Raw genomic sequence first — 18,931 nt, 5'->3', positions numbered from 1 at the left:
CATGTCTCTCATGCAGGTTGCAGTACAGAGATGTGTCTCGTGGCAGCTGCCAGCATGCCATGAACTAAGCCACATGGTAGATTCCCACAGTATCTCACATGGGCCATGGTACAGAGAGGCATCTTCTAGCTGCTGCCTGCAGGCTTGAGCTGCCAGCATGAGCTCCACCAGCTCACTTCATGGCAGGTTTGAGGTTTGCTCACGTAGACAGAAAAGATTACAAATATGCAGTAAAGACAGATTCAGATGGGGGAGGACCCTAAATAGGTTACAGTGTGTTTAAAAATGTACAAAGGCTTGGGGGAGAAAAGAAAAAAGATATATACAGTCATAAAAAAAGGAAGCATAGTTTTAAAATAATAGAGTCCTTTAAAAGGGAGTAAATAGAAAAGAAAAAAGTCACATAAAGATGGGAAATACACAGAGAGTCTGGATCCTATATGTTATTGTGTTGTCTTTGAATTTTTTGGCGGCTAAGAGATACCGCATTATAAAAGCTGCTAGATTAAACCAACCTATATATTTTAAAAATATCTTGACTTCAAAATTTAAGTCAAAGGTGTGTTGCTTTGGGGGAGAGGTTATGCTTTTATTGCCACAGGAAATGAGAAGCTGTAGATTCATTCCAGGTTAGAGATGATCAGATGTGATTAGAGAAGACACCCTGATCCTGGCTACAAACATAAAAATAATAATAATAAACCTAGAAGAATTACAAGACATGTAATGTATATTTGCTCAAACACAAAACAAAAAACCATCTTTAACTGACTTGTGCACACCACATATTGCATACTTGTAATATATGTTACCTTTAAAAGTTTATCTATTTTTAGAACAAGGGGAGCAGACACCAATAAAAACAGATGGCCCAGGTGATCCAGCATTTTAAAATGCTGTTGCACTCTGCTCAAGACTCTGTTACACTCTCCTCAAAATTCTGCATCCAAAACAGCTTCAAGGCTGCTGGCTGAGATAATCCAACCTCATGCTACTCTAGCAAGGACTTCATTATTATCCCAATTTTCTCAAGGTTCCCCTAAAGATGTCAATGCCCCCAAACAATAGGAAGATGTCTAGAGAATGATGTCTACATTCCCAAAATATTGGTTTATGGATGTTTGTTATCATTTAAGGGAGGTTACAACTTGTTGGTCATAGTTTAAAAAAAAAAAAAGCTAGACAAAAGAGTTAAATTCAAAGATCTCTTTCTAAAGGAAAAAAGGGGGATATTATAATAGAGAAATAATGAGATAAAAGGGTAGATTATTGAATCTACTTTAACCAAAAACAACTATTAATCTCAAAATATTTTACATTAGTATGGATTTTGGTTTATTGATACAATTTTAAAAGTATTTTTGCTATACTATATGTATGTTTCTACTCTTGTCTAGGGTATTGTGTTTATGCAACTCATTTAAAATTGAAATGTACAATTTAAAAATACAGATTAACAGTCATCTATAATAGTCAAACTAGTCATGTTGGGTATGTTCTCAAGGTCATAAATAGATAGATATATTTAGATAGATAGCTGGTCTTCAAACACTTCAAAGACCTATAGAAGAATATGGCATTTAATATGTTTAATAACCTAAGGCTTTTCATGACAGTCATACAGTACCAATTTACTTCAAAAGAAGATGATGAGTATTGAAGAACTTTTGTATGGAGTTTGCTTTCTTTATGGCAGAAATTAGCCACCAGTCAAAAAACTGCCTTTGCCTCAACTGCTGACAGTATACTGTCCAAATTGGACAAGCAGAACACAAAAGAAAATGACTTCCAAACTTTGCCAAGACAAGGCGGGACAGTCCTTCAAAATTCCTACTTCACAGAAAAGTCTGTCAGATATTCTAGGTCTGTAGGCCAAAGATGGATGCCTCAACATTAAAGAAGAACCTAGGATGACTGTCCAGGCAGCCAGTTGTTTTTGTCATTTCTTAGTTTTGGAAGTTGTTTGCTCTACACTTCCTGATTACTCAGGTAATATTATATCCATCTCAGATCTTTGATGGCGTTGAAGACTAGATAGTTATAGTTTTCCTTGTTAACAAATTCAGAAAAGAAACTCACAAAAGAGGTGTAAAGTGTATAAGGTTGAAGGACATAAAAAGATAGTTTAGGGTTGGTAATGCAAGTTAGGATAGAAAGTGAATTAGGTACAAAACTTTGGCTCACCAAGATAGGATAGATAATGGAATATTTTCTCTAAATTTGCCAAATACAAATGGACTGGATATTGTAACTGTAATTCTTACTTGAAAACTGTTTTGTTGTATATAATTTAGCTATGTTAAACTTAAAAACCTTCCCTTTTATTTAGACAAAAAGGGGGGAATGCTGTGGAATAATCCTTCTGTACACTGTGAAAATGTGTTGCTCTCATTGTTAATAAAGCTGATTGGCCGATGGCTGGGTTTTAGGGGCAGAGAGAATGCTGGGAGGAGGAAGGGCGGAGTCACAGGAGCTGCCAGAAGACACAGAAGGAGCAAGACAGGTAAAGCCACAAGCCACATGGTAATACACAGATGAACAGAAATGGGTCAATTTAAGTTGTAAGAGCTAGTTAGTAATAAGCCTGAGCTATCGGCCGACCACTTGTAATTCATATTAAGTCTCCATGTTGGTTATTTGGGGGCTGGCAGGTAGGAAAGAAAAGTCCCCTTACAATACTATCTTCCAGTCATGACATGGCTCTGGCATTGTAGAACCCACATCAGCATATTGCACACAATTTGTATAACATTGGGTCCAAAAACACCCTATCATGGAGGGAGGAAAGCCTCAGAAGGCCCATCCTTCCCTGTGGATGAAGGGAGAGAGAGAAAGAAACCTGGGGTTTTTTTTTTTATGGGGGGGTGTTTTTTCTTCAGATGAATTAGCCACTGGCAGCATACCCATGCTCCTGTAAGCAAACCTAATTAAACTTATGAGATCACGGGGAGGAAAAAAGGATGGTAAAATGCAGTGAATGGCTCAGTCAAGAGTGTAAGCACCTCCTGTAACTCAAATGCAGAACCACTACTGTACCTTTAGAGCTTGATCAGGGGTAAAAGCATTTATAACCAATTCCCCTTCGACAACTCTTCGGAGCTGAGAGTCCTCTTCAAAGATGGATTCCATGTTCAGCACAGTCCATGCAAACCAAACCTATAACACCAAGCAAACAGGAAGGAAAGAAGCCATTAATTCCAGTTGATGAACATACCCTGCATACCATACAAGTTTAAATCTTTTTTAGGGCTGGAGGTATGGCTCAGTGTACAGCATTTGTCTAGCTTGTGCATGCAAGTCCCTGGGTTTGATCAAAATAGCACTGCAAAACACACACATGCAGATGTCAGGCAACAAATATTGAGCTTCTAAACTTCCCATGTACTTCTTATGTGTCTATGTTCTTGTCACAGGTATACAATTAGACAAAACAAGTAACTGAAAAGTATTAAATTCTTCTGGGGGAAAATGATGAGGATTGCATTTGGGGGTAGAGTGCTATACCAGAGAATGTTCTAGAGCTAGGCAGAAAAGATGCCCCTTCAGAGTCTCACTGAGGCAGAAAAGCAGAGGTGGAGAGGCAAGCATCAGTCTATGTAGCAGTGAGGAATTGGTGTCAACTCAATCCCAGGAAGACCAGGCTAACAGACTGAAGGATGTTACTACTGGCTTAAGGGGTGAAACAGATATGACCTTATACAGTCTGAGATGGGCTGTAACGATGAGCACTAACACATAGTGAGCAATGACTAAGGTATGAGTGCTTTATATACAGGTTCCATTACAGTCTCATCTGAGAATGAGGAAACTGAAGACAGAGATATAAGCAAACAGCCCAAGCACAGAACAGCCAATGGCAGAATCACTCTGAAACCTGGGCCACATACCCCTAAGACCCACACTTGATCTCTCTCCAGCCCCAACCCAACCTCAGTAAGGATGGCAACAAATGGTCCTCAGTAGGCTTCATACCTGAGTGGACGTGGACAAGCCCTCCACAAAGGAAGGCGTGATGTTGCCTGCCACAATCCAGCTCACCAAGGAAGAGAGCAGACTCCGGTCACAGTGGTAACCCAAAGCGTTCTACATGGGGGAAGAGGAGCAACAGAGTCTTTGAAAACCCTCTCATGGACTCGGGTATTAGCAGTTGCCTCTACATGAAGATGCTAACAGGACAGAGGTGTCATGGTGTCACTGAATTCAGTTTCAAGTGTTTCATTCAGAATTTGGCCTATGTTCATCAGAGAAGTTTGCCTATGGTTTTCTTTCTTCATCGTCTCCTTAACCATTTTTAGTATCAGAGTAACACAGCTTTTTAATTTCAGGAACAGTCTGGAGGGCATTGCAGTTCTTTAAAAGGCTGGGAGAGTTGAGCAATGACCCAGTCATGAACAAAGTACATGATGTACATGTATGAAATATTATCCTGAATGCCATGACAAAGTATACAATATTAATTGAAAAAAAAGATTTCCAGAATGGGACTGTCCACTGCAGTAAAACCAGGGTGCACCACAGAAACATGTAATGAGCATTACAAGCCCCCTTGGTATACTCCTCTAGGCACTCCCTGGGATCTGTGCCAGTGGACTATGGCTACTGAGATGAGACAACATTAAGGCATAATCTATAATTTAAAAAATGAGCTGTCACAGATTATTTCCAGGAACTGTATAATGAAGAGACCCTTTTAGCAGCTAGTAGCTAGTATCTAGCCAATGGCTGAAACATAGTTTCTTAGTTACCTTGTGCTGTTGGTAGAGCAATTTCTGCACACAGTCTTCCTGCATCAACTGAAAAGCTGCTTTACACAAGTGGTCCATGAGGAAGAGAATAGGCTGTTCTCGGTACCAGAGATGCTGGCTTATGAGAGCCTGGACCCAGAACTCCAACACAGCCACAGGACCTACTTCATTAGGCCGTGTGCTCACACCTATGTGTGCCTGTGAAGAAGAAGAAGCTCGGGTGACGTGGAAGGCTATCAACCTCCCTCCCTCCCACTGCTAAAAACACACGAAATGCTATCTACTTCCATGAAAGTCCAACTCTTGGACTTTCCTGTACCAAGAGACTGGAATGCACATATCATGAGAGTTCTATGGGAAGAGGAGGAAGAGCATATTAAGGATCTGTAAAAGCCCTGACCTGGATCATGCTATTAAGAAGCTTCACGTTGTCCCCGTGGCTGGTTCCTGTCAGATGCTGCGCCACCTTGTGGGTAACCTGCTGCGTGACCCCCTGAGGAACACCACTGTCCAAGTGTAGGAAGAGGAGAAGGTTTGACATAAACCTGTGGAGTGCAAAGGATCACACCCTTTACCTTCTAATCAAGCAGAATTTCAAGCAGTTCTGTGTGGGGTTCTCTTTGTTTGTTTTTCTCTTGCTATTTTGAGACAGGGTCTCATGGAGCCCAGCTAGCCTCTGACCTGTTATGTTGCTGAAACTGCCCTTGAACAGCAGACCTCCTGAAATGCTGGGATTATAGACATGTACCACCATAGCAGACTTTGGGCAATAGGTAGTTGGTGTCTAGGGATGGACCAAGGGCTGCAAGCATGCTAGGCAAGTGCCCTCCCACTGAGTTATATGCCCAAAGCTCTTTTCATTATCAATGAGGTAACAGAAAAAAGTTAAATTGGTTCCATTTTCCACAGTGCTATATAGGGATTCTGATAAATCTTCAAGAATTTCAGAAGAATAAAGTCTTCATATTTAATGTGGGCTAAAAGGAATAATATCTCTCTACAACACTGTAATGAACACACCAAGTCATATAAATACAGACAAGTTAAAGGGAGCCAGAATTAAATACTTCAAAATACCATTATGTCTCCATATCTCAGACCTCTAAGCAGAGATGTTTCCAAGTTATTTAGTTCCCAAACTTCCCTGAGTGTGCAGGATGCTAATTTAAATTATTTAAAAGTATCCCAACCCTGACCCTTCTACTAAGGTCAAATCTCCAGGCATCTGGGAATGCATATTTAATTAGTTGCCTCAAATCTGAGACATACTGAATCAACACATTCAATTCCTTTGCACATACTACTTGCCCTAGTATTACTGGGTTTCACCTCCTACACAGGTCATCTCTTCCCACTTTCCCATTCATTTACCTGCTCACAACTCATGGACTACATAAAATAAATAATATGTTTTGGTCAGTTAAACTGAAAAAAGCAGTAAAATGAGAAAATACAAACTACAGTTCAAATGTACTGGAAAATAATGCATGTGCTTCTACAAATGGAGAAAAACAAAACAACAGCAAAAAAAAAAATGACTGACCAGCCAACCAGTGAAAGAAAATACCATTCCCTTTTAATTGACCCTAGAAACCAGAAAACGTCATTTCTGCTTGCTGGGTGTTTCTGTCAGCAGAATATACTCACTGTTCATTCTTCAGAAGGTAATACTGGCAAGGGTAGAACATGGGTAGAATCTTATCTAGGACATGGACCACTGCTCTCAAATGCCTTGATTGTACCAGAATTCCCAACAGTGGGATACCTTCCGCACAGAACTTCTCAATGCTGCAAAGAAAGGGGAATGTAAGTACTCAGTAGCTCATTCATAAAATTGTGTTCCTCCAATGAAATATAAGCTTACAATATCCGGATTATCTCAGTTTCCTAAAATTTTTATGACTAACCAACACACAGAATTACTACAATCATAACTTAGAAATACAAAAAGTTCTTAAAATCTTATCTATATTTTCATCTCATTAGATAAGGAAGTTGAAAGCATTGTGCCCAGATTTACATGATGTCCAGAAACAAAATAAGAACCTACAATTCGCCTGACTTTTGTCCCCGAAACCACTGTAGTCAAGGAGAAATTATAAAGTGAGCTCAGCCTGTCAGCCTAAACTACAGTGTGTTGAATACATTTTCTTTTCCTTTGAAATAATTTCAAAAGAATAATATATAATATTGTATCATATATATATATATGGGGGAATGTTGATCTATGTAAAGATAAAATGTTTCATTCTTACAACTGCACAATACTGTTGCAGAAGACTTAAAGGAAATTAGGAGAAATATATTCAATGGTAGTCTTATAGCATCATTTTCAAATAATACAGATAGCCAGGTGTGGTTGCATATACCCTTAATCCCAGCAATCAGGAGGCAGGGGCAGGCAGACTCCTATGAGTTCAAAGCAAGCCTGGTCTAAACAGAGAGTCCCAGGCAGCCATGGCTACACATGGTGAGACCCTGTCTCAAAAATCCTAAATTAAAATACTAGTAATAAGCACAATGGCTGGGCAGTGGTGGCACACACCTTTAATCCCAGCACTCGGGAGTCAGAGCCAGGTGGATCTCTGTCAGTCTGAGGCCAGCCTGATCTACAGAGTGAGATCCAGGACAGGCACCAAAACTACACAGAGAAACCCTGTCTCAAAAAAAAAAAAAACAATAATAATAATAATAATAACAATGGTCAAGAGCAACATGAAAAAACAACATTCTAAAAAGCTGGGTGAAAAACATAACATTGTGTTCTCCTGATATCTAGTAGGAACAATAAGTTAGATAAAGAGAAAAACACAGAGATCCTCACATCAGAATACTCAGAATACAGGAAAAGAAGAAGCAAGTGGTTTTCCCACTTTCTTCATCCTGTACTTTGCCTATACTGCTTTAACTCTAAGAAGAAAAAAAACTCCAAAAAATGAAAGTTAATATTGCAAAGGCTACTATGTAGGAAGTACTTAAATAGTAACAACAAAAATACAGAATTGTGTGTGTGTGTGTGTGTGTATGCATGTATTTTAGAGCTTATATAAATATAACCTCTAAAAAGAAAGAAAAAGAAAAAGTATTAAACAGAATAAAGGATTGGAGTGGTTAAGAGTATGTATTCATGCATTTCTCTTCCAGAAGGACAATTCCCAACAGCCATTTCAGGCCTGTATCCAGCTTCAGGGGGTCCATAGATTCTGGCCTACACAGGTACCCACACACATTATGGCACACACATACATATGCATATTATTTTTTAACTAATCTTAAGAAATATATTTTAAAAGCAGCATTTTAGCATGACCACGGTCCTGGGTGACTTTGTGACTATTATTCCCTGTACTCCCCATAATGTTACACTGTGTACATCTAAGTTTCTGTGTGCTCCACCCCTGAGCCCCAGCCCATGAGACTGCTTTAAGTTACATCTCTTCTATTCACAGATTGTAGCTATGGAACCAGTTCCAAAGGGAAACACTTATTCTCTCTTTCACTCCCATCAGTAATCAGTATGTAGTACAGGAAGAACCCGGTATGAGCAAGAACTACAGTCCCAGAATGGATACAGCATCTGGGGAAATGATGAAACAAATTTAGAGAACTACGGTCAAAGAATCAACAAGCCAGACACTATTGTGAGTATGCAATGAGTGTTTTGTCTAACTCACCTTCATAAAACCACTCAACAGTCATTTCCATTTCAGAGGTGAGGAACCTGGGGTTCAAGAAACTATTGTGGCACTAGAGCTCCTGGAACAATGTATGAGTGCAACCCGGAAGCCTAGATAACCACCCTCCTGCTCTAGAACGATTCTAGATGGAGCATCTTCTCACCTACTTTCCAGTTTGCCCTACTCACACCCAGCTCTGCTCAACAGGACCTTCAGCTTCAGTGAAGAGTATTTCTCCATTTTCCTTACCTCACCTCCTCCCCACTCATCCACTCCACCAGCATTTATTGAAAGTCTACTGAGTACAAGTTCCATACATACACAAAGGAATGAGAAAAATCTTTAGATGTGTTAAAACTACATATTTGTTGTGGCAAATGAACAGAAATGAATTTGAGCATGATTTCTCCCTTTATAACAAGGCTCATTATTTGACCCTAATTAACTCCCTATGGTTTAATGAAGGCCTCACAATTGGGATGTGAAAATATGAGATTCTAGAACTCAACCTTCAAGGTACCCTGGAGGTTCAACATACAGTACCTGTGGCCAATAGCTGTCACAGCTAAGGCAAGATAGCAGCCAATGGGCATGCCTGATTTCACAGCCTTCAAGAGAGGATGAAACATGGGTGACTCTGTCATGTCAGGAACTGTGTTGGAGAAGGGAACAACTGGACAATTCTGCTGTGCTCCAAAATCATTTTTGTGTAATTTTAACCTCAAGATCAAATTCCAGGCCCACTGGTTAAATGAGGTCTCAGGAGTCTCTCCATATCGAACAATACTGGCCAGGTATGAAACCTACAACAATCATTCATTTTAAACAGTGTCAGTCCTATGCAAATTAAACAGTAACTTCACCTCCCCACCTCTGTTTGTGATCAACAGCGCTCTGAGAAGAGAAGGCATGCTACTTCCTTTCAATTGTTGTGTGCTGCGCTGTGCTAAAGCAACGTCCCACTCGCAGCCCCCACTCCACTGACTGGCCTTGTGAACCTGACCCCAGCTCAAGCAGATGAATATGAAAGGTTGATACTCAGGATCACGGTGCTAGTAAACACTCTGAACAAGTCAGAGTTAGCGGCCTCACTGATAGCATTTACCAATTCAGTAGTATAAAAAGTAACATCAAGCCGTTGATAATTTAACTACCAACCTGCAAAGGTTTAGAGAATGTCCCTCAGTTCTCCTGAGTTGTCATGTGAGCTCCAACACCCCACAGCTCAACCCAAATCCTCCAAGACTAAAGGTCACAAAGGATGGCTTTTGCATGTGTGGTGGTGCAGTCTTTAATCCCAGCACTCTATGGGAGGCAGAGCCAGGTGGATCACTCTGAGTTTGAGACCAGCCTGGTCTACAGAGTGAGTTTCAGGACATCAGGGGCTACATAGTGAGACCCTATCTCAAAAATAAAGGACAACTTTTTAAGAAAAAAAAAATCTTTAAAAACTATAATAATTAAATTTAGTATCTTGAATTAGCAGAAAGAGTTCTTAGAAAACATAAAAATCAAAATTATAATTTCACCTCCCAGGCAATTTTTAAATGGAGACTTATGTCCTCAGTACATAAGAAGAATCAGTACCTGTTTCATACTTTCAGAAATAAGACCAGCATAGGGCTTTTGTGAGAGGTGCTTCTGATAAGCCTCGAGAACCAGCAAGGCTACTTCAGTGTGCAATGCCTGATCCAAATGAAGGGTAGCCTTTTAAAAACAAACAAACAAAATTACAAACACACCATCCCATATTTAATAAACAGTCCTTTAGAAACAACAACAAAGGCAGAGCAATAAAACAGGACACTAGATTCAGAAGGTAAATGTTTCAAAACCATATCTCTTTAACATAACATTATAATTGACAACAGAGGAAGGACCCTCAACTCTAAAGAACAAGTACACTGTACCAGGACATGCCTGAAACTCAGTCACCCCCAAGCCCCCGCGCCCATCATGGATTATAGCTTAAGAACATTGCCACCTATCATAGAAATGCTTATTATCAATCACACAGGAAAATATTTAATACATCAAGTCTACAATCCTGTTTGTTGTTTCATCATCGGTGAAAATACTACACTCAGAAGCATGGGTAAACACTGCCTTACAAGCCTGATGATACCTATAGTATTCCCAAATAGTCTTCTTTGCAGTTTTATTCCCTAGCCCTTCCCATGGCTCAAACAAAGGAGGGAGGAGACACTCAGGGGGATCTAGATGAAGACATCCTGGAAATGGGAGGCTAAGGTGTTCCTTTTGCAGGCTGGAGAATGTCAAGTTGGAGATCACCCCTGTGGCTCTTACCCACCAGCCACAGGGGTGATCTCCTTCAGTGAGAGAAGACCCAGAACCCCAGGTAGCAGAACCAGCATGAGAAAGGCTCCCTGGCATCAGTCTCCCCATCTGTACACCATGCCACGAGTGCAAACATCCAAGATAACTGCAAGCATTAAGGGACTTGCTCAAAACAAAGGACGCCAGATAGCTGTAGAGCTAATTTCTCCCCCTTGTCCCTTCCAAACATTCATATTCTGATGTATAAGCTAATTAATAAGAACCAGGTAGAGGCAGGAAATCACCAGCATGTTTCTTAGGAGACTTAACATATACTAACCCTGAATTTTAACAACTATTACAAATTCTAAGCTGAGGAATTAACATGTGGAGGAACTGCCTCAACAGTTTCTCTAGCCCTGTGTAAAGACTCCATGGGGAAGGCCTATTAATATCAATATTGAAGCCCAGAGTTCAGGAAGCTTGTTCAGAGTCACACTGTCGGGTCACAGAACTGGATCAGAGCAGAGTCAAACTCATAACTCAGGCACATTGGAAACAACTCTGCCAACAATACACAGGACAAACCGCAGGAGGAAGAGAGAGACCCCAGGCAGTAGATACACGCTGGGAGGCAGAACTGAAGTAATAGCCAGAGATAAAACAGCACAGTCAATGGCCTAAGGAGAAAGGGAAGATTTTTTTTCTTTTTCTTTGGGTGCACATGGGAAGGCCACCGGCTAGCAAGCTCCATTTGTCTGTGTCCACCTGTCCAATGCTGAGATTAGAGGCCCCCCGCTACTGCACCCAGCTTTTCCGTGGTTTCTAGAGATGGAACTTGGGATCTCATGGTGGGGCAGCAAGCACTTTACCAACTGAGTCAAGTCCCAGCCCAACGGAATCCTTTTATAATGTAGAATACCTTCATTAGAGGATGTTCATGACACAAAACAGAACTGAAGGAAGGATACTTTGGGGGTATAGCTCAAAGTCCTAGGTTCAATCCCCAGAGGAAGAGAGGAAGGACAAGGAGAGCTGGAACTCTAAGACAGCTGAAAGAATTTGTACTCCCAGCCAGTAGCCCAGAGAGACGCTAATGCTGTCCTGAATCTGATGCATGTAAAACCTCCTGTTTCCCAGGAATGGCATACCTGTTGAGCAAATCCCCAATTCAGTCCTTCTAGGATCACACAGGCCAACTTGTTCTTCACTGCTGTCAGGCTGTAATTCAATAACCAATCCCGAATCACAGCTACCTCAGAGGCAGAAGGTTGCCAGAGATACAATGGCAATTCTTTAAACAAGTATAAAGAAACCTTTTTAAAAAAAGAAAAAGAAAACAATAATTGAATGTAAGACTCAGGAACAGCCAGGTGGTGGTGGTGCTCACCTTTAATCCCAGCACTCCGGAGGCAGAAGCAGGAGGATCTCTGTGAGTTTGAGGCCAGCCTCAAAATCAATCTCAATCCCCTTTATATCCACATAGAGTCATTCTATCAGTTTTGTTCCCTTAGTGCAGTGGTTCTCAACCTTCCTAATGCTGCGACCCTTCAATATAGTTCCTCATGTTGTAGTGACCCCAACCATAAAATTATTTCATTGCTACTTCATAACAGTAATTTTGCTACTGTTATGAATTGTAATATAAATATCTGATATACAGGATATTTGATATGTGACCCCTGTGGGATGGCAACCCATAGGTTGAGAGCTGCTGCTTTAGAGCGGCCCCCCCACCCCCCTCGACAAATCTGTTCAATATGTGTCTGTTTATTTGTGACAAGTTGGTGCTATCTAGCTAACAATGGCTTCCCAGTTCATAATCCTCCTATCTCAACAGTCCATATCCTGGAGTTAAAATCTGCACAGTATGCCAGGGCTGTAAAACAGTAACTTTAAAAACAGAAAAAGTCCTACCTGAGCCTGTAAGTATCTGACAGAAATGAGAAACTAATGGTGCTAGGCACCAGTGAACTTCTGAACTATTCCCCTGTTGCAGAAATGAGACAAGAGTGTCCACTCCCTTTTGTAATGAAGGTTCTAGTCAATACCACAAAGCAATTAAAGGAAATGCAAGGCGTTAATGACTACATAGGAAGAGCCAGTCCAGAACTCTAGTAAATAGAGCTGGACATGGCTGATACGGCAGTGTTAAGCGCTTGCCTAGAGTACATAACACCCTGAATTCAATGACCAACATCATTACTAACACCTGTAATTCCAGTACTCAGGAGGCTGAGAAGACTACAGTGAGCTTTAGAGGCCAGCCTAGGCTAACAAGACTCCAAAACTCCGTTCCATCTCAAAAAAAAAAAAAAAAAAAAAATCTTCTAGTAAGTATTCTTTCAACAATTTTTTTTAAAAAAATATTTAAAATATACTGATGCTTTTACTGCAAGACCAAAAAAAAAAAATCTCAAAACACTAATTTCACTGTAAGAGGTTGCAGGAATGATATATGGATTTCAGAAACAAAAGTAAAATAAGACCACTGGCACGCACACCTTCAACAGGTACATGTTATGGCAATGAATTACATTCACTAAAGCCTTCTTTAAAACTGTGGAAGGATTGCAAAAGGGCCTGACTACAACAGAAGGTGGAGGCAGTACTGTAACACACTGACATTTCAGAAACATAGTTAGGGTTTGATTTATAGGAGTCATTTCCAACAGTGTTCCTGTTCCTGTTAATTCAGAAGTCTTTATTTAGTTACTTACTTATTTTGGTTTTTCAGGACAGGGTTTCTCGGTGGAACAGCCCCTGGCTGTTCTGTAACTCGCTTTATAGACCAGGCTGCCCTCACCTACATTTGCATCCGCGTGCTGGGATTAAAGGCGTGTGGAACCATTCCTGGCTACTGCAGGATTCTTTCAAAATAACAAATAGTCAGCATTCTTACCATTCCAACTTGGTCAATCGTTTCTTGCACTCTATCCAAAAGGACAGAAATAATCTCAGGGTGAACAGCTGTGATGGCCCCCAAAAGTTCTCGACCAACCTTTGAAAAAGTCTCTCTGGTGGACAGGGTGACATAAGATACCTAAATGAGAGGTAGAGGAAGAAATGGTACTTTTTATGTAATTCCCAATCAGAACACATTTTCATAGTTTTTCCCCACAAAACATAATCTCACACTGACCCTCAGTTCACACCACACACATTCAAAACTATGTCAGAACTTGAGCTAGCAAACTATCCACCTCAAGACTGGAAGGTGGTAGGGAGAGAACAGGAAAAAATGGCAATTATTTATAGCCATGAGTTCAAGTACTGGGTTCAAAGAGTGTATCCCTGAAATGCACAGTGGGCACGAGCCTGAAGCCACAGACACTTGGAAGCCTGAACCAAAAGATCGTTTCAGTCCAGGAAATGGAGGCCTTTAGGCAACGTAGAAAGATCTTACCTCAAAAAGAAACTTTCTCATTCACATTGAAATTTTTTTCTCTTCTTCTTTTTTTTTTTTTTTGGTTTTTAAGACAGGGTTTCTCTGTGTATCTCTGGCTGTCCTGACTCACTCTGTAGACCAGGCTGGCCTCGTACTCACAGAGATTCACCTGCCTCTGCCTCCCAAGTGCTGGGATTAAAGCATGCACCACCATGCCCAGCCTATATTATTTTTTTTGAAAAAACATTTCATAGAAATAGACAATCTCTCCTACAAAATGAAACCCTAAGTAAGGTTCCCAAACCCTCAGTGTGTCCAGGACTGTCCTCCCAGACAAACCACACCATCTTCAGGAGGTCACTGCGCCTGCTTACACATGATCATCACAGCTGGGCTTATTGGCTCAACCTCCATTCCCTCAGAGGAGAGGGAAGAGAGATTTATTGGGCCCTCACCTGAGAATCCAGCCATTTCTATGCAGTTTTGCCCTAACTGCTCATGATGCCAGGGTCTGGGATCTCAAGGAGATCCCTGCAATCCTTACATTTCTCCTCCATTAGATAAGAAGCAGATAAAAACTAAGATCTACAAGGATCTTACCCCAGCCCGTCATGTGTATGAGGAAAATGAAAGCAGACTGGCAAGTTACCTTTTCTGTTTACGATGGACAACTAGTAACAGAGCTAAACCCAAACTTCTCTTCCAAGTTCAATGTTTGTTCTACGATCTCATTTCAAGTGACTTGGAAGTCATTCTCAGTGTTACTGGCAGGAGGAGAGGAATGACATTGGGTGTGAGGCTACAGCAATAAAGCTGTGACGCCAGGCTGTGCCAGACTGTCCATTCCTTACCAAAAGTTTGCATCAAATGTCAAGAGATACTGTTGGGAAATAAAATAATAAAATACAGGGTTTCCAAATTCCCTAAGGCAAAAGATGTTCCTTTGACTCTCCATCCCATCCATAAGGGCAGGCAGTAACTCAGTAAGTCACACTTTTTAAAGCAATACCCAAGAATGAATGGACAGCCAGAAGAAAGCATTCACAAAACTTTACATTCTAACCTCATATATCTCCAGAACAATAATTTTTATGAAGTCCTCATCTACATTGGTTCTTCTGGCCCGAGCCATCTGAGCAAAGGTCGTCAGAAGGCAAATCTCTTCTGAGCTGTTCATGGAAGAAAGATACTTCTCCAAGTTCGCAAAATGTTCTGGGTCTGCAAGTTCATATCAAAAAAAATTAAAGTGGAAAAATGGTTCATATATTTAGTTACACTACCAGAAAGAAAGACAACATAAAAATTAAAAATCCACAAATATTTAAAGATAAAAAGGATCTTCCCCTTTCCAAAATGGATTCCTACAGGTTCAGAAAGAACCAGTAGGAATCAGTTGACCTCCAAGAGTCGAAAAAACACAAACATAATGTAGACTCGGGGCAAAAGGTTAACAGTAAACTATGCCTCATCTCTGAAAAGGGATTTTAAAGGACTGAATGAGGCAGAGAACTTGGTACAAATCACTACTCTGGAGACTAACCCAAAAGTTGAAATTACATATCACTACAAAGCACGACTACTGTCACCAGGTGTCCCTGTCATCGAACTGTCAACCTCACCGGCACCTGTGAATCGACTGTGCTCATTTTCAGCCACAGGAATGCAGATACTATGAATGCACACTGCCATGGCCAGCAATCGCTCGGCACAAGCATGGCACTCCAAATAAAGGAGATTAGCTCACAAAGACTAAGGACAAGAAACTGGCTATAACAAACAGTATATAATCCGTCCTGCCCCGTTCTCAGAGGACACTGTATAAGCAATATTACACTTTGTCACTATAGACAGCTTTGATAACTCTGTAATACATGTAGGAGCCAGATGCTGAATGCAAATATTTTATGAAAATATATGGGGAAAAAAAAATTTATGAACTATATTCCAGACTGAGGACAGGAAGTCCTTGGAATGGAAGACAGCTTTACAAAGGAAACCTACAGGACTACCTGTATCAGACACCCCAGGCCCCTGCAAAGGACTGTCCCTCAGCTGTGTCTAGGACTTCACCCACAGAACTGGCAGCCAGGGAACAGGCTGTGAAACACATTCAGAGCTGGCAGCTCACACTCATCTATGGAAACAGTAATGCAAGCGCTTCCCCAGGACAGTGCTGAAGCAGTTTATGAAGCAGAGAAATAAAACAAAAACAAACTCAAAACAGAAGACAAGCAAAAATAGATTTGTGTAGAACATACAGAGAGAGAGAGAGAGAGAGAATGAAAGACAAAAATGAAGAAAAAAGTGAATGTCTGCAAAAAATCACAAATAATGTTTTTTTAGTTTTATAAAGTATGGTTTTCTTTCTTTCCTTCTTTTCTTTATGTTTTTTTTTTTTTCTTGAGACAGGGTCTCTCTACATAGCACTGGCTGTCCTGGAACTCACTTAATCAGGCTGGCATTGAACTCACAGAGATCTGCCTGTCTCTGCCTCCTGAGTGCTGGGAATAAAGACATGCCTTCTTTTAAGCAATACAGAAGTCTAGAAATTTAGAAGAGATTTTGTAAGTTTTTAATTCTGTTCGTATTCTGTTATTTTTCTTTAATATTAAGTGTAATGAATAAATATCTTTGTATCTAACTAGATTGTCTGATTTTTATTCTTTTTTGTTTGGTTGTTTTTTGTTTTTGTTTTTGTGAGACAGGGTCTCTCTACATAGCCCTACTTGTCCTTACTATGCAGACCAGACTGGCCTTGAACCAGATGTCTGTCTACCTGCCTCCCAAGTACAGAATTGAAGGCATGAACTACCACACCTGGCTCAAACTCTTTTTGAAAAAGATTCATTTATTTTTATTTTACATGTGTGGGTAGTTTTGCCTGTTTGTATATTGGGGTAATACATATATGTAGTTCCAGAGGAGGCCAGAAGAGGGTGCTGGATCCCGTGGAACTGGCCCTGCAGGTTCTGGAAATCAAACTGGCCCTCTGCAAACACTTTTTTTAACATGTAACACAAAGAGCTGGCAGTTCAATGTTAGTATGCATTAAACGTAATCAAGTTTTCAGTAAAATTAATATTTGTTGTTTTGGTTTCAGGGGTTTATTTTGTTGCTGAGGATTGAACCTGGAACATTATACATACAAAGTACATACAGAATACCACTGTGCTACAAAATTAAGTTTTTGAAGAACTTCTGTCTACCTCCTACCTACTTCATAAAATCAAGACAACTAAGAAAAATATAACAGAAAAAAATTAGTGGAACAACTGGGCACAAGCCTTAACAAATTTCAAGCTAATTAACATCACTTGTTGATCAGACTAGAATTTTAGACATGGAAAGAAATGATTCATCAATGTTAGGCCATTGTGCTTCCTGCACAGAATTTGGACCTAACTGAATTTGCATTTGAGATATGCCATCTACCACATCCGACAATGAAGCAGTCTCCTGAATGTCCAAATCATGCCACAGTGCTCCTAAAAGCAGAGACTAACAATGCGAGAGCGCAGCACACAGAGGGAGAGAAGGCTGCCCTAGTCAAGTACCTTGGAGTTGCCTCTTGCACTCGGCCGGCTGCAGGGAGGCACAGAGGTGCTGCAGGCCCCCACTCTCCGCCTGGTGCATGAGGTAGAAGAGCTTCCAGAGCATCGGGACCGAGAGCGTGCCAAAGGGCATCTCAGACATAAACAGCCAAATGCCAAGTCTGCACAGTTGAAACAGCAACGGGGAAATTTTTATATATTATTAAAGCTTCACCACACTAAGGAAGTGGAAACAAGACTTCAGTTCTCACACTACCACAACTTTTCCAAGACACACACACACACACACACACACACACACACACACACACACGGAGGTATCATAAATGCTTTGTACTAAAAGTATTTGAATTTTGGGAATTTTTTTTGGAATATTTGCACATATATGATAGCATGTACCATGGAGGAGACTGAAGTCTAAACATGAAAGCCTGCTACATGATTCACAACAGCCAAGATATGGAACTAGACGTCCATTAATAGATGAATGGACAAAGAACACATGTACTTATTTACAATATAATTTTATTCAGCAGAGTGGGAACTCATAGACTTTAGACTAACAGCTGTGGAGCCTCCATGGGACTGGACTAGGCCCTCTGCATAAGTGAGACAGTTGTGTAACTTGGTCTGTTTAAGGGACCCCCAAGCAGTAGGATCAAGATCTATCCCTGGTGCATGAGCTAGGTTTTTGGAGCCTATTGTGGGACACCTTGCACAGCCTTGATGCAGGGGGAGGGGCTTGATCCTGCCTCAAATGAATGTACCAGGCTTTGCTGACTCCCCATGGGAGGCCTTGCCTTTTCAGAGGAGGGAATGGGGGGTGAGTTGGAGGGTGAAGGCTGGGAGGGAGCAGGAGGAGGGAAGAGAGAGGGATCTGTGGTAAGTAAAATGAATAAAAAAATTCTTAATAAATAAAAAAAAAATAAATTAAAAAATTTTATTTAGCATTTGGGCTATTTGGAGAGAGCAAGCAGACCAGTCAGAGGGAGGAAGACAGACAAAGAGGTAGAAGGGGCAAATATGAGCAAGATACAATGATTGGATCTGGACGTTTGTGTGCACTTTGTACACCTAGCTCTAATGATAATTGTATACAATATTTTTACTATGCATGTGTTTATTTTAGCACAGCACAGGAGGTCAAATGTGGAATTTTCCACTTATGACATAATATTTGTACTAGAAGTTTCTAATAATTTTTGTGCTGGGGATGCTCAATCTGCATACATCATCAACTCATTCCATCCTTACAAAAACAAAGGCGATATTATTATCACAAATTTACATGAG

General features: G+C 40.6%; 1 protein-coding gene across 2 annotated transcripts in view; it reads right to left on the bottom strand.

Annotated features, from left to right (window-relative positions):
- The window catches only part of Epg5 (ectopic P-granules 5 autophagy tethering factor), a 99,642-nt gene that overhangs the window by 54,058 nt on the left and 26,653 nt on the right, over window positions 1–18,931 (bottom strand). For both annotated transcript variants that reach the window (XM_006973857.4, XM_015992683.3), the window contains exons 11-21: window positions 17,642–17,799; window positions 15,151–15,305; window positions 13,602–13,742; window positions 11,851–12,015; window positions 10,010–10,129; window positions 8,966–9,225; window positions 6,393–6,533; window positions 5,146–5,290; window positions 4,746–4,943; window positions 3,973–4,083; window positions 3,037–3,156 (exon numbers count right to left, since the gene is read on the bottom strand). In XM_006973857.4, the coding sequence (XP_006973919.1) occupies window positions 3,037–3,156; window positions 3,973–4,083; window positions 4,746–4,943; window positions 5,146–5,290; window positions 6,393–6,533; window positions 8,966–9,225; window positions 10,010–10,129; window positions 11,851–12,015; window positions 13,602–13,742; window positions 15,151–15,305; window positions 17,642–17,799 (1,714 nt within the window). The remainder of the gene's footprint in view (window positions 1–3,036; window positions 3,157–3,972; window positions 4,084–4,745; window positions 4,944–5,145; window positions 5,291–6,392; window positions 6,534–8,965; window positions 9,226–10,009; window positions 10,130–11,850; window positions 12,016–13,601; window positions 13,743–15,150; window positions 15,306–17,641; window positions 17,800–18,931) is intronic.

This window comes from Peromyscus maniculatus, chromosome 19 (assembly GCF_049852395.1).
Source record: "Peromyscus maniculatus bairdii isolate BWxNUB_F1_BW_parent chromosome 19, HU_Pman_BW_mat_3.1, whole genome shotgun sequence".
In the NCBI taxonomy this organism is placed as follows: Eukaryota; Metazoa; Chordata; class Mammalia; order Rodentia; family Cricetidae; genus Peromyscus; species Peromyscus maniculatus.
This window is presented reverse-complemented; position numbering and strand designations above follow the sequence as displayed.